The sequence below is a fragment of the Mustelus asterias genome, chromosome 20 (assembly GCF_964213995.1).
Source record: "Mustelus asterias chromosome 20, sMusAst1.hap1.1, whole genome shotgun sequence".
In the NCBI taxonomy this organism is placed as follows: domain Eukaryota; kingdom Metazoa; phylum Chordata; class Chondrichthyes; order Carcharhiniformes; family Triakidae; genus Mustelus; species Mustelus asterias.
In genome coordinates this window covers 20,673,941-20,686,605 of record NC_135820.1, presented here as the reverse complement: position 1 = coordinate 20,686,605, position 12,665 = coordinate 20,673,941, and the positions used below count along the sequence as shown (strand labels likewise).

The 12,665-nt window shown below is 45.3% G+C and overlaps 1 protein-coding gene across 1 annotated transcript in view; it reads right to left on the bottom strand.

Moving 5' to 3' along the window:
• Positions 1–11,777, bottom strand: part of eapp (e2f-associated phosphoprotein) — a 32,777-nt gene extending 21,000 nt beyond the window's left edge. The window contains exons 1-2 of the mRNA XM_078236048.1: positions 11,726–11,777; positions 9,112–9,260 (exon numbers count right to left, since the gene is read on the bottom strand). Of these exons, the coding sequence (XP_078092174.1) occupies positions 9,112–9,260; positions 11,726–11,777 (201 nt within the window). The remainder of the gene's footprint in view (positions 1–9,111; positions 9,261–11,725) is intronic.
• Positions 11,778–12,665: the final 888 nt, after the last annotated feature.

The window sequence follows — 12,665 nt, the reverse complement described above, 5'->3', positions numbered from 1 at the left end:
AGGATCTTTACAATGCAGAAGAAGGCCATTTGGCCTGTCAAGCCTGCAACCAACAACAATCCCATCCAGCCCCTATCCCATGTATTTACCCTGCTAATCCCCCTGACACTAAGGGGCAATTTAGCGTGGCCAATCAACCTAACCCGCACATCTTTGGAGTGTGGGAAGAAACCGGAGCACACAGAGGAAACCTATGCAGACATAGGAGAATGTGCAAACTCCACACACTCCCAGTTTGCTGTCAGATCAGGGGACCCTTTGCAATGGCGCCCTAAGCAATCTGAAACTGGCTTCACTGGGTTTACTTAGGTTCTGCCCCCCATCCCACCGGTGCCAAGCACCCAGCTGTCAGAAAACCTGACAGAGTGTGGAAAGATTGCAGTGCTGAATTCGCCCAGAAGTGGAACACTTCTGTTTTCAAACTTTTATGACACTTTGAATTTTTGTTTGGGAATGCAGTAAATTTAAACATAGAATCATAGAAACCCTACAGTGCAGAAGGAGGCCATTCGGCCCATCGAGTCTGCACCGACCACAAATCCCACCCAGGCCCTACCCCCACATATTTTACCCGCTAATCCCTCTAACCTACGCATCCCAGGACTCTAAGGGGCAATTTTTTTAACCTGGCCAATCAACCTAACCCGCACATCTTTGGACTGTGGGAGGAAACCGGAGCACCCGGAGGGAAACCCACGCAGACACGAGGAGAATGTGCAAACTCCACACACACAGTGACCCGAGCCGGGAATCGAACCCAGGACCCTGGAGCTGTGAAGCAGCAGTGCTAACCACTGTGCTACCGTGCCGCCCCATATTCAGGGATAATGGTCAAGAAGTGAGATTTGTGGGACTGGCAGAATGAGGTATTATAATGAAAGTAAGACAGTGCAGTACAAGTTCCTCATAGGGGGTCTGAGAGTGACTCATGTTAGAAATTGATCATGTATCAGAAAGCCTCCACCCATGTGAGAGAAATTTTACAGTTGAAAACTCGATAGACATCAAAGTTCAATCAGAGGCCTCAACTTGAATAGATCACACAAAGAAACAAGGACTGCATTTTTGAAATAGGGCTAGAAGCAGATTTCCTTATGACTGTTATGATTTCCTGTGCTGTACTGTTCTTTGTTAAGTTTTGGGAGCTGCAATAGACCAGAGGGTAAACTATTCAGAGAGGCAAAACAAAGGAATTTGTTCTAATTAGTTTTTGATAGGGATAGCCAGCTTGCTATATTGATTGATTTGTATGGAAAATTGTATGACTTGTATGGATAAGATCCTTGCAGGACGGGCTTGAGGCTAGGTTGCTCGGAGCTTTGAAGAGCGATTGGGTGATACAGATTTAGACTCTCCCAAATTGGGTAAAGTAATCCTGAAAATCGTTTTAGCTCTTTTTGTCATATATTCGTGGGCGTGCAGATTGTTGGACATAAAAGCTGCATTTGTGTCGGGTGAAAAACTTCAGAGGTGTTTGTGAAACTGCGCGAAGAGGCAGGGGATACAGAAGGGAAACAATGGAAGCTGGATAAATATGACTGGACTAAGAAAAGTTTGGGCTCCTGGGGTGTCTCATAACGTCTTGCTTTGTACAGAAATTTGGGCTGGGATTTTCCACTCCCAATCGTGGCGAGCGTCATGTTGGGCACGATCCCAGAATCTTGTGAGAAGGTCTGAGTCACAATTTTTGATGACATAAAAGTAGGGACTGATTGTTTGCTTCCCCCATCAATGGTGGGCCACGGTTCCCACCACCAAATGTCATGAAGATCATTATCATATATTTGCATCTCATTATGACACCTACTTACTGGAATCATCCACCTACATTGAATTTAAATCCAAATGACATGTTTGACGACAGCAATTATTCGCACAACTTGGTGCGGCACTTGCAGAGATCAGCACAATGCTTTGAAGTAAGCACCGCTGCAGATTCAATAAGGGCTCTTAAGCAAGTCTGCACAGCAACCAGACCAAAGTTAAGGCATTTCAAGCAGGGCAAAGCAGCACTGAGTAAAGGAAAGGGGGCTCCGAGCAAAGGCTCCACTGAGAGTAAAGAGCAGGGAAGGTTGTACATCTGCACATGAATGGGGGAAGGGGGAAGTAAATGGCCAGACAACTAGAAAATCAGTACAAAAATGAGGGCATTGTCACAGCTGAAACAGTTTAGCACCAGCTCAATTGACATGCATGGAGTCAGGCAAGTGAAGTAATTATGCCCATTGAAGCAACACTGATTCCTCAAAGTGGCAATGATTGCTCCCCTAGTTTTAACCTTCAAAATCAACAGAATCTTATGGAACAGCAGAACTATTGCATGACTGGACAATCTTATTTGGAGAAGTGACCATGGAATACTCACAGAAGGGAATGCTCCGAACTGCCTAAATTATTGTAAGGTCGACATTGAACATTCACCTCATGGTCATACCAGACCATACAGTCTTGAAGTGCAGGTTAGGATAATGCAGGCACCTGAGATGAACAGAACATCCAGTTGAGCAGTTGAAGCTGTTAGCAGTCAGTCATGTGGGTTGGGCAGGATTGTGGTCAATCTTCATGCACACATCTTATTGGGCATCATTTCGTGGGTCAGGACTCTGGCATGTGTAAATGAGCCTTGTGGCCATAATCGCAGGTGATGTCTTGACCAGAAGTGCACCTTAGGAAATAGATGCTGATTCCTGCATCCTGCTGACTGATGCTGCGCTGAGGAGACCAACATGAAAATGGAACCTGATATTATTGCTGCCTGCAATATTGCTTATAGGCTGACAAGAAGAAAAATAAGAATGCAACTGAGGTACCTGGCTCACTTTTGGCTCACCAAAGGAAGGGGAAGAACACTCAATACCAAGGAAAAGCTGGACCTCCTCTTAATGCAGAGGATGATCCCCAAAGAGGTGTCATGCATAGGTGCCTCGCTAGACCCAGGGCCTATACACATTGCACGTTCCCTTGCAAATGAGCAAGAACCTGTCACTGACTCCTGCACATGTTAAGGTGTTAGAGGGATTTAAGATAATCTAGTACTAAAAAGACTAATAAATCGGGATAGACTAATTTAGAAATGAATATATGATCGAAAAAAGCACAAAGTGCCATGAATTACAAAGGTACTGTTTTGCATAGGAACACATTGTTAAAGAATTTAAACATGTGTTTTTATATTATGGCCAACTACAGACTACTCCAAGGTATAATGGGATAAAAGTTGAGTAAGACGAACCACATTATTTAAGAACAATACAGCTACAGAGGACAGTTTTTAACAGTATGGCTTATAAAAAGTATAAGTTTCCCAGACACTAGAATGAACAGAATAATTCGATTTCTTCTGATAAGGGTTGCTCAGCAGACAGTGGGAAAGGAACTCTTGAACTTTACGACCTACATAATTGAGGTTGCAAAGAGACAATGGGAAAGGAACCTTTGAACTCTATGACCTATGTATTGGGGTTGCTAAGAGACAGTGGGTGGGAGCTTTCAGATTCTATGAACCAATGAATTCTCATGCTGCCAGAGAGTAGGATGTTATTGGCCAAGGTCGTCCTGTTATTTTTATTTATCCTGTTATTTATTATTTTTTCATACTAAAATGATTGGCTCTTCTGGCTCGGATGTGTATAAGAGTTGGGCAGATGATTTTTGGAAAGTTATAAATGTACTGCTGATAACAGTGAAAATTTAGAATAGTTTTGGGCTGCCCCAGGACCATTCTCCCACACGTGTGGACCAGGCCTGGGCAATAAAGTACATCTTCAACCAGAATTACTGCCTCTGTGAATTATTTGTATGTGCTGAGCTATATTTAATAAAGAGGAAGCTCCCAAATAAAAACCACCATAATATTTAGGTCTCTGAAAAAGCCCCTACACAAGGGAACTGGTCAATCATATATTCCACAGGACTTGGCAGCACTGGGCATTGGAGGGCATCCACTGCCAGTGGCAACGCAAGTTACCACTGCACTGCTCCCACCAGAGCTCCGCTGGGGACCTTTGCATGATATCACAAGGCTCCAATCAAAAATGTATCCAGGAGGTCATTGGTGCTATTTATGCCAAAGCACACAATTTTGTTAGGCAAACCAGGACGCAAGAGCACTGGGTTTTGCTGAGAGTTCTAGATTCCCACAGGTGCAGAGTGCCATCGCCTGCACTCATATGGCTCTTAAATCTCTCTGGCAACAAGCAGACCAACACATCAGTTCTGGGATGATGTGCTATTTGGAGGAGAGCTTTCCAGCCTCTGACATCGAAAACTGCTATCCTCACATGATCATCCAGTACGCCACACAGCAACATCCTAAATGATGCATGGGCACTTGGATGATCATGAGTGTGATAATTGCTGCATGCGTTTGATCTGGCGAGGCTTCTCAGTGAGATCTATTGTGACCAAGGCAGCCACGCACGATGTGTTACTTTGTTGTGTGGGATAAATGTTATTCTTGGCACAGGAACCTGATGAAATCCTGCTGGTGTGACAATTTAGATGACTCAGTGGGCTGTGAGACAACCTCTGAAATGACACTCTCATTTGGCTGGTTAAAGTTTCTTTAATCACAACGTAAACATAGAACAGTACAGCACAGTACAGGCCCTTCGGCCCACCATGTTGTGCCGAACCTTTTCTGAAACCAAGATCAAGCTTTCCCACTCCCTATCATTCTAGTGTGCTCCATGTGCCTATCCAATAACCGCTTGAAAGTTCCTAAAGTGTCCGACTCCACTATCACAGCAGGCAGTCCATTCCACACCCCAACCACTCTCTGAGTAAAGAACCTACCTCGTACATCCCTCCTATATCTTCCACCACGAACCTTATAGTTATGCCCCCTAGTAACAGCTGCATCCACCCGAGGAAATAGTCTCTGAACATCCACTCTATCTATCCCCCTCATCATCTTATAAACCTCTATTAAGTCGCCTCTCAACCTCCTCCGCTCTAAAGAGAAAAGCCCTAGCTCCCTCAACCTTTCCTCATAAGACCTACCCTCCAAACCAGACAGCATCCTGGTAAATCTCTTTTGCACTCTTTCCAGTGCTTCCACATCCTTCTTATAGTGAGGTGACCAGAACTGCACACAATATTCCAAATGTGGTCTCACCAAGGTCCTGTACAGTTGCAGCATAACCCCACGGCTCTTAAACTCAAACCCCCTGTTAATAAACGCTAACACACTATAGGCCTTCTTCACGGCTCTATCCACTTGAGTGGCACCCTTCAGAGATCTGTGGATATGAACCCCAAGATCTCTCTGTTCCTCCACATTCCTCAGAACCCTACCTTTGACCCTGTAATCCGCATTCAAATTAGTCCTACCAAAATGAATCACCTCGCACTTATCAGGGTTAAACTCCATCTGCCATTTTTTGGCCCAGCTCTGCATCCTATCAATGTCTCTTTGCAGCCTACATCAGCCCTCCGCCTCATCCACTACTCCACCAATCTTGGTGTCATCAGCAAATTTACTGATCCACCCTTCAGCCCCCTCCTCCAAGTCATTTATAAAAATCACAAATAGCAGAGGAACCAGCACTGATCCCTGTGGTACACCGCTGGTAACTGGTCTCCAGTCTGAAAATTTTCCATCCACCACCACCCTCTGTCTTCTGTGAGATAGCCAGTTACTTATCCAATCGGCCAAATTTCCCTCCATCCCACACCTCCTTACTTTCTTCATGAGCCGACCATGGGGGACCTTATCAAATGCCTTACTAAAATCCATGTATATGACATCAACTGCGCTACCTTCATCGACACACTTAGTTACCTCCTCAAAAAATTCAATCAAATTTGTGAGGCAAGACTTACCCTTCACGAATCCGTGTTGACTATCCCGGATTAAGCTGCATCTTTCTAAATGGTCATAAATCCTATCCCTCAGGACTTTTTCCATTAACTTACCGACCACCGAAGTAAGACTAACCGGCCTATAATTACCAGGGTCATTCCTATTTCCTTTCTTGAACAGAGGAACAACATTCGCCACTCTCCAGTCCTCTGGCACTATCCCCGTGGACAGTGAGGACCCAAAGATCAAAGCCAAAGGCTCTGCAATCTCATCCCTTGCCTCCCAAAGAATCCTAGGATATACCTCATCTGGCCCAGGGGACTTGTCGACCTTCAGGTTTTTCAAAATTGCTAAGACATCTTCCCTCAGAACATCTGCCTCCTCCAGCCTATCAGCCTGTATCACACTCTCATCCTCAAAAACATGGCCCCTCTCCTTGGTGAACACTGAAGAAAAGTATTCATTCATCGCCTTTCCTATCTCTTCTGACTCCATGCACAAGTTCCCACTACTGTCCTTGACCGGCCCTGACCTCACCCTGGTCATTCTTTTATTCCTCACATAAGAGTAAAAAGCCTTGGGGTTTTCCTTGATCCAACCCGCCAAGGACTTCTCATGCCCCCTCCTAGCTCTCCTAAGCCCTTTTTTCAGCTCATTCCTCGCTAACTTGTAACACTCAATTGACCCAACTGAACATTGTTTTCTCATCCTTACATAAGCTTCCTTCTTCCTCTTGACAAGACATTCAACCTCTTTTGTGAACCATGGTTCCCTCACTCGGCCATTTCCTCCCTGCCTGACAGGGACATACCTATCAAGGACATGCAGTATTTGTTCCTTGAACAAGCTCCACTTTTCATTTGTGCCTTTCCCTGACAGTTTCTGTTCCCATCTTATGCCCCCTAATTCTTGCCTAATCGCATCATAATTACCCCTCCCCCAATTATCAACCTTGCCCTGCCGTACGGCTGTATCCCTCTCCATTGCAATAACGAAAGACACTGAATTGTGGTCACTATCTCCAAAGTGCTCTCCCACAAACAAATCTAACACTTGGCCCGGTTCATTTCCCAGTACTAAATCCAATGTGGCCCCACCTCTTGTTGGTCTATCCACATATTGTGTCAGGAAACCCTCCTGCACACACTGTACAAAAACTGCCCCATCTGAACTATTCGACCTATAAAGGTTCCAATCAATATTTGGAAAGTTAAAGTCCCCCATGACAACTACCCTGTGACCCCCACACCTATCCATAATCTGCTTAGCAATTTCTTCCTCCACATCTCTATTACTATTTGGGGGCCTATAGACAACTCCTAACAACGTGACCGCTCCTTTCCTATTTCTAACTTCAGCCCATATTACCTCAGTAGGCAGATCCCCCTCAAACTGCCTTTCCGCAGCCGTTAAACTATCCTTGATTAACAATGCTACTCCTCCACCTCTTTTACCACCTTCCCTACTCTTACTGAAACATCTATACCCCGGAACTTCCAACAACCATTCCTGTCCCTGTTCTAACCATGTCTCCGTAATGGCCACAACATCGTAATCCCAAGTGCCAATCCACGCTCCAAGTTCACCTACCTTATTTCGGATGCTCCTTGCATTGAAGTAGAGACACTTCAACCCACCTTCCTGTCTGCCGGTACACTCCTGCAACCTTGATATTTTCCTCAGTACCTCACTACACTCAACACTGACTTCTGGACTACAGCTCCTTTTCCCATCCCCCTGACAAGAATCCCCCTGTAAGAATGGAGGTGGTACACCTGAGAATGATGAGGCCAGATATTTGGCTGCATGACATTGAGGTGCCTCCTTTCGCATATAAGTAGTGAGTCCTCATGGCCAGACTTTTCCCAGATCTTTTGGAAGTCCAAAACAACAGGACAACATGAAATCCTCAAGAGTATGCTTCTTGGTTTATGAGGAGAACTGTTCTGGTTCATCATACACTCGATCCTATTACATTAGTCCTTGGCACATTGCAAGCAATGAATCATAGAATAGAATCAAAGAATCACTACAGTATAGAAGGAGGCCATTTGGCCCATCAAGCCTGCATCAACAACAATCCCACCCTATCCCCGTAATCCCACATATTTACCCTGCTAATCCCCCTGAAACTAGGGTCAATTTAGCATGGCCAATCAACCTAACCTGCACATCTTTGGACTGTGGGAGGAAACAGGAGCACCCGGAGGAAACCCACGCAGGTGAAACCCAATGATGAGTGATTCCAGTGCAGGCCTAAAGACCGAAGGGGCTCTCAGATGTCACCATTTGCAAGCATCATAACCTGGTGGAGTGACGTAATAGGATGGACATTGCTACCCACCAACTTTGTGAAAATACCACTCTCCCTACAATAGTCACAAGTTCAGGGTTACCAATATGCAAGGTTGGATGTCTTAGTGCCTGCACACAAGTGTGCCATTGTTTCATCAACTTGAGGTGGCAAGATTCTCCAAACCTGTGCTGAGATCATCATATAACATCTGAGAACGTCTGACGCCTGTCTGACTGAAGACAGTGTACACAATTCAGTGAAGAGCCTCATAGCATGGAGACCCTGTTGAGAGTCAGTGGCTACAAGGATTTTCAGAGTGCATGAATGATGAGCAAGCATCATCACCTATTCCCTTCAACACCATAGCATCAACTATCAAGAATGAAGGCAAAATTTGGTGACACCTCAGCCTCAATGGTGTAGAGCCAACACTGCACATCACCAGATCCTGCGACATTTGGGTCTGAGATTCTTGCAACAATCACACCTTACATTAAGGTGCAAGCATTAGCCTTGTTGGGAGTAATATTGAAATGGAACACTCACTGTGGTCAGAAGGAACACACTGTACAGAAGAGAGGCCCAGGATACTGACAATTGCCATTAGTGTGTGCAGAAACTAAGGTTTCTGCTTTTAGGATTGTGCGTGGGCCAGTTGCACCCTCGGCCTGTGGAGCTGGAACTGCTGGACCAGAGGAAGAGGGGATTTGCATCTGCTGAACATTCCCAGAGTCACCTATGGGTGCCTGAGGAGAAGGGGCAGCTGGCGTGAGATCGAGATGCCCCATTTCCACTCATATTAACACTAATGGATGACACCAATGTTTACTGCAATGGAATACAGCTCCTGCAGCAGTGCAGGACCAATATTCCTGGACCAAGATTTCCAAGGCAGCCGCCAATCTATCAGTATTGACCTTGATGTGTTGGCATGCTAACACCACAGACGGTGGTGTTAGCATGCCAACCTATGCACGGTGAATGGATGCTGCAATACGAAAAGTGCAGCTACCATCACTTCCTGATATTCCTTTGACTGTTGTTGGAGCTTCACTAACTGATTCAGGGCTGAGTCCGGAGGCTCATCATCTGACTCTGCTGTTCCTGGCTTCCAATAGTCTTCCGACTGCTGGCTACCTAGGATATCCCTGCTTCCACCTGCTGTACATCAGATAGTGCACATCACCAGATTGTGGCCTCAAGGTTTCGCCAGATCTAGTTCCGAGATGTGTGTCTGCGTTGATGAAGGGTGTGGGTGAGCGCTGTGATGGATCTTCAATGTGGCTCCCCTTAGATTCCTCATCCAAAGTCCTTGAGATTGGAGTTGATGGCTTGACTCATGCCTGACCCTGGCAGCTTTTCAAAGAGCCTGAGAAAGAAGGGAGAGATAATTAGTACATGCTAGGGGACTGTGAAACAGGAGAAATCACTCACGGTGCTGTTGCCTGATGGATGTTATAGCTCACTTTCAGCACAGACATGGTTCACATCCTTGCTAGCCAGTTGAATGGCCCTATTTTCAAAGCCTTGATCTCGGCAACTCCTCTGCCGGTATCAGATCTTTCTTTTTATTGTGAGCCTACTTGTCTTACATGAAGACAAATTTGTGAGGAAGACATGGGCGAGCACAGATGACAAGGATGTCAGACATGTGTGGGTAGCGAGTGAAACCCTGAACAGGATATGTGACTCGGTGGTCTCAGTGAGATCCTTGTGAATGTGTGATGGGCTTGTGAGTATGTGAGTTGAGAGTGAAGACTTAACATCACTGCCATTGTCTCTGAAACTGGATTGCAGTTCTGTGCCCAAAGCGGGCATGGAGGACATCGCGGCAGGCATCCACTGAGTCCAGCAGGTGCTCCAGTGAGATGTCACTGACATAAATGCGAAGTGATGCATTTTGGTAGAACTAACATAGGGGGGAGCTATACGATAAATGGCAGAACCATAAAGGGTGTAGATACGCAGAGGGACCTGGGTGTGCAAGTCCACAGATCCTTGAAGGTGACGTCACAGGTGGAGAAGGTAGTGAATAAGGCATATGGCATGCTTGCCTTTATAGGATGGGGCATAGAGTATAAAAGTTGGGGTCTGATGTTGCAGTTGTGTAGAACGTTGGTTCGGCCGCATTTGGAATACTGCGTCCAGTTCTGGTCGCCACACTACCAGAAGGACGTGGAGGCTTTAGAGAGAGTACAGAGGAGGTTTACCAGGATGTTGCCTGGTATGGAAGGGCTTAGTTATGAGGAGAGATTGGGTAAACTGGGGTTGTTCTCACTGGAAAGACGGAGGATGAGGGGTGACCGAATAGAGGTGTATAAAATTATGAAAGGCATAGATAGGGTGAACAGTGGGAAGCTTTTTCCCAGGTCGGTGGTGACGTTCACGAGGGGTCATAGGTTCAAGGTGAAGGGGGGGAGATTTAGCACGGATATCAGAAGGACGTATTTTATGCAGAGGGTGGGTGGGGGGCCTGGAATGCGCTGCCAGGCAAGGTGGTGGAGGCGGACACACTGGGAACGTTTAAGACTTATCTAGATAGCCACATGAACGGAGTGGGAATGGAGGGATACAAAAGAATGGTCTAGTTTGGACCAGGGAGCGGCACGGGCTTGGAGGGCCGAAGGGCCTGTTCCTGTGCTGTATTGTTCTTTGATGTCACTAAATTTGGGCAGGCTTTTTCAAAGTGGGTGTCATGACCAATAATGGTTACATGATCATTATTAGACTTTTAATTCCAAATTCTTTCCACTAAATTCAACTTTTACCAGCTGCCATCATGGGATTTGAACCCAGATCCTCAGAACATTACCTTGGATATCTGGATTATCAAGTGACAATACCACTGCACCACTGCTCTCCCTCAACATAAAGATTGCTGAAAGTTGAGACCAGTCATACCAGTGGTGATCTTCTGCATATTTTCCAAGTTATGCCGACCCAATACTTTTTCCAATTTCTTTTATAGAAAATGGTGTCTAGCACCACCAGTAAATCAAATTGTGGCTGATGTAAAATGCAGAATAAGAGAATTTAGACGACAGTTACAGAATAATTTCTACACCAATTTTTATTATTGAAAAAAAATGTTTTCTTCCCATTTGGATTACTTGAGTTTTCTGGGTGATTGTCTTTTTTGCTTCATTGCTGTTTTAGTGTAATCAATGCATTTCCTAATCACATTATTCAGAGATGTGAGCTTTTTGAAGAAGGATGGAAGAAGAAGGATGGACAAGACCAGTGGATGGAGGCAAATCAAGATGTTCCTGAGGGGCAGGGGTGTGAGGGTGGCACATTATCATTCTTTAAAAAAGTGGTGTAAGCTTCTGAACTGTGGAATTGATCTTTGGGAAGCCAGAACAAGGCCCTAATTCTGAAGCAAATACAGCTGTTGCATATAGACGTTTGTTTTGCATAGTTATACTTTATTCATATAAAATCTAGACACATTATAAAACATTTCAAATTGTTATAACAGTAAATAAAGTGCAATGATATTCACATTTTTTCCAGAGTTCAAGATGCACTCTGAGGTGCTTCAGTTCAATAATGAATACATTATAAACATTTCAATATTTTTATTACAGAGAGTTCAATTCTTTTCAAACTTTATATACATCAGTTACGTTGCACTCTGAGGTGAGAAGGCGGCTCGGTAAAGTCATCATAGTCTGACATTCTGAGGATCAGCAAATCCTTTTATGTCGGACTGTACGACCTGAAGCCAACAGACAGCATGGCTTCCCGGTCCTTCCTGTCATCTATCACAGAGGTCTTAGACAACAGTGAGTGGGAGAGGCTGGACAAACCATTCACTCAGGATGAGCTGACAACGGCCATCAAATCCAGTGAGACGAGTAAAACTCCTGGAAGCGACGGTTTCCCGGCTGAATTGTATTCGGTTCTGAGGGACTGGATTGGCCCAGACCTGCTGGAAGTGTACAAGAATATGCTTCTGGACAGCAGCATGTCAGAATCCGTGAGGAAAGGCATCATTACCCTCAGCTGCAGTCAGAAAGGCAGAAGGGGAAGAAATTAGAAATTGGCAACCCATTTCACTGTTGAGTATGGACTGTAAAAGTTTAACTGAGGTCGTCACCAATCAGGTCAAGTCTGCTCTGGGGTCAGTAATCCACCATGGCCAGACCTGTGCTGTACCCGGTGGCAAAATCTCAGATGGCTTTATGCTGCTCAGGAATACGATCACCTATGTGCAGAAAATGAGGGTGAACACTTGCCTTATCAGCCTGGAGCTGGAGAAGGCAATTGACAGAATATCGCACACCTAATGTGCTGTTTAAAATATGGTTCGGGTAGGGAATCCACAATTGGACACAACACAAATATCAGTAACATAGTTTCAATCATTGAGTGGGGATCAAAAACGCTCAGATTAAATCTGGCATCAGGCAGAGCTGCCTCTCTCCTGTGTCCAGTTTGTGTGCTCTATTGAGCCTTTTGCTGAGTCCATCAGGAAGGATCTGGGACTAAGGTATGACAATCACGGCAGAAAAGGCACAGAGGTCAAAGCCTCCCTTTACATGTACAATGTCACCGTCTTCTGCT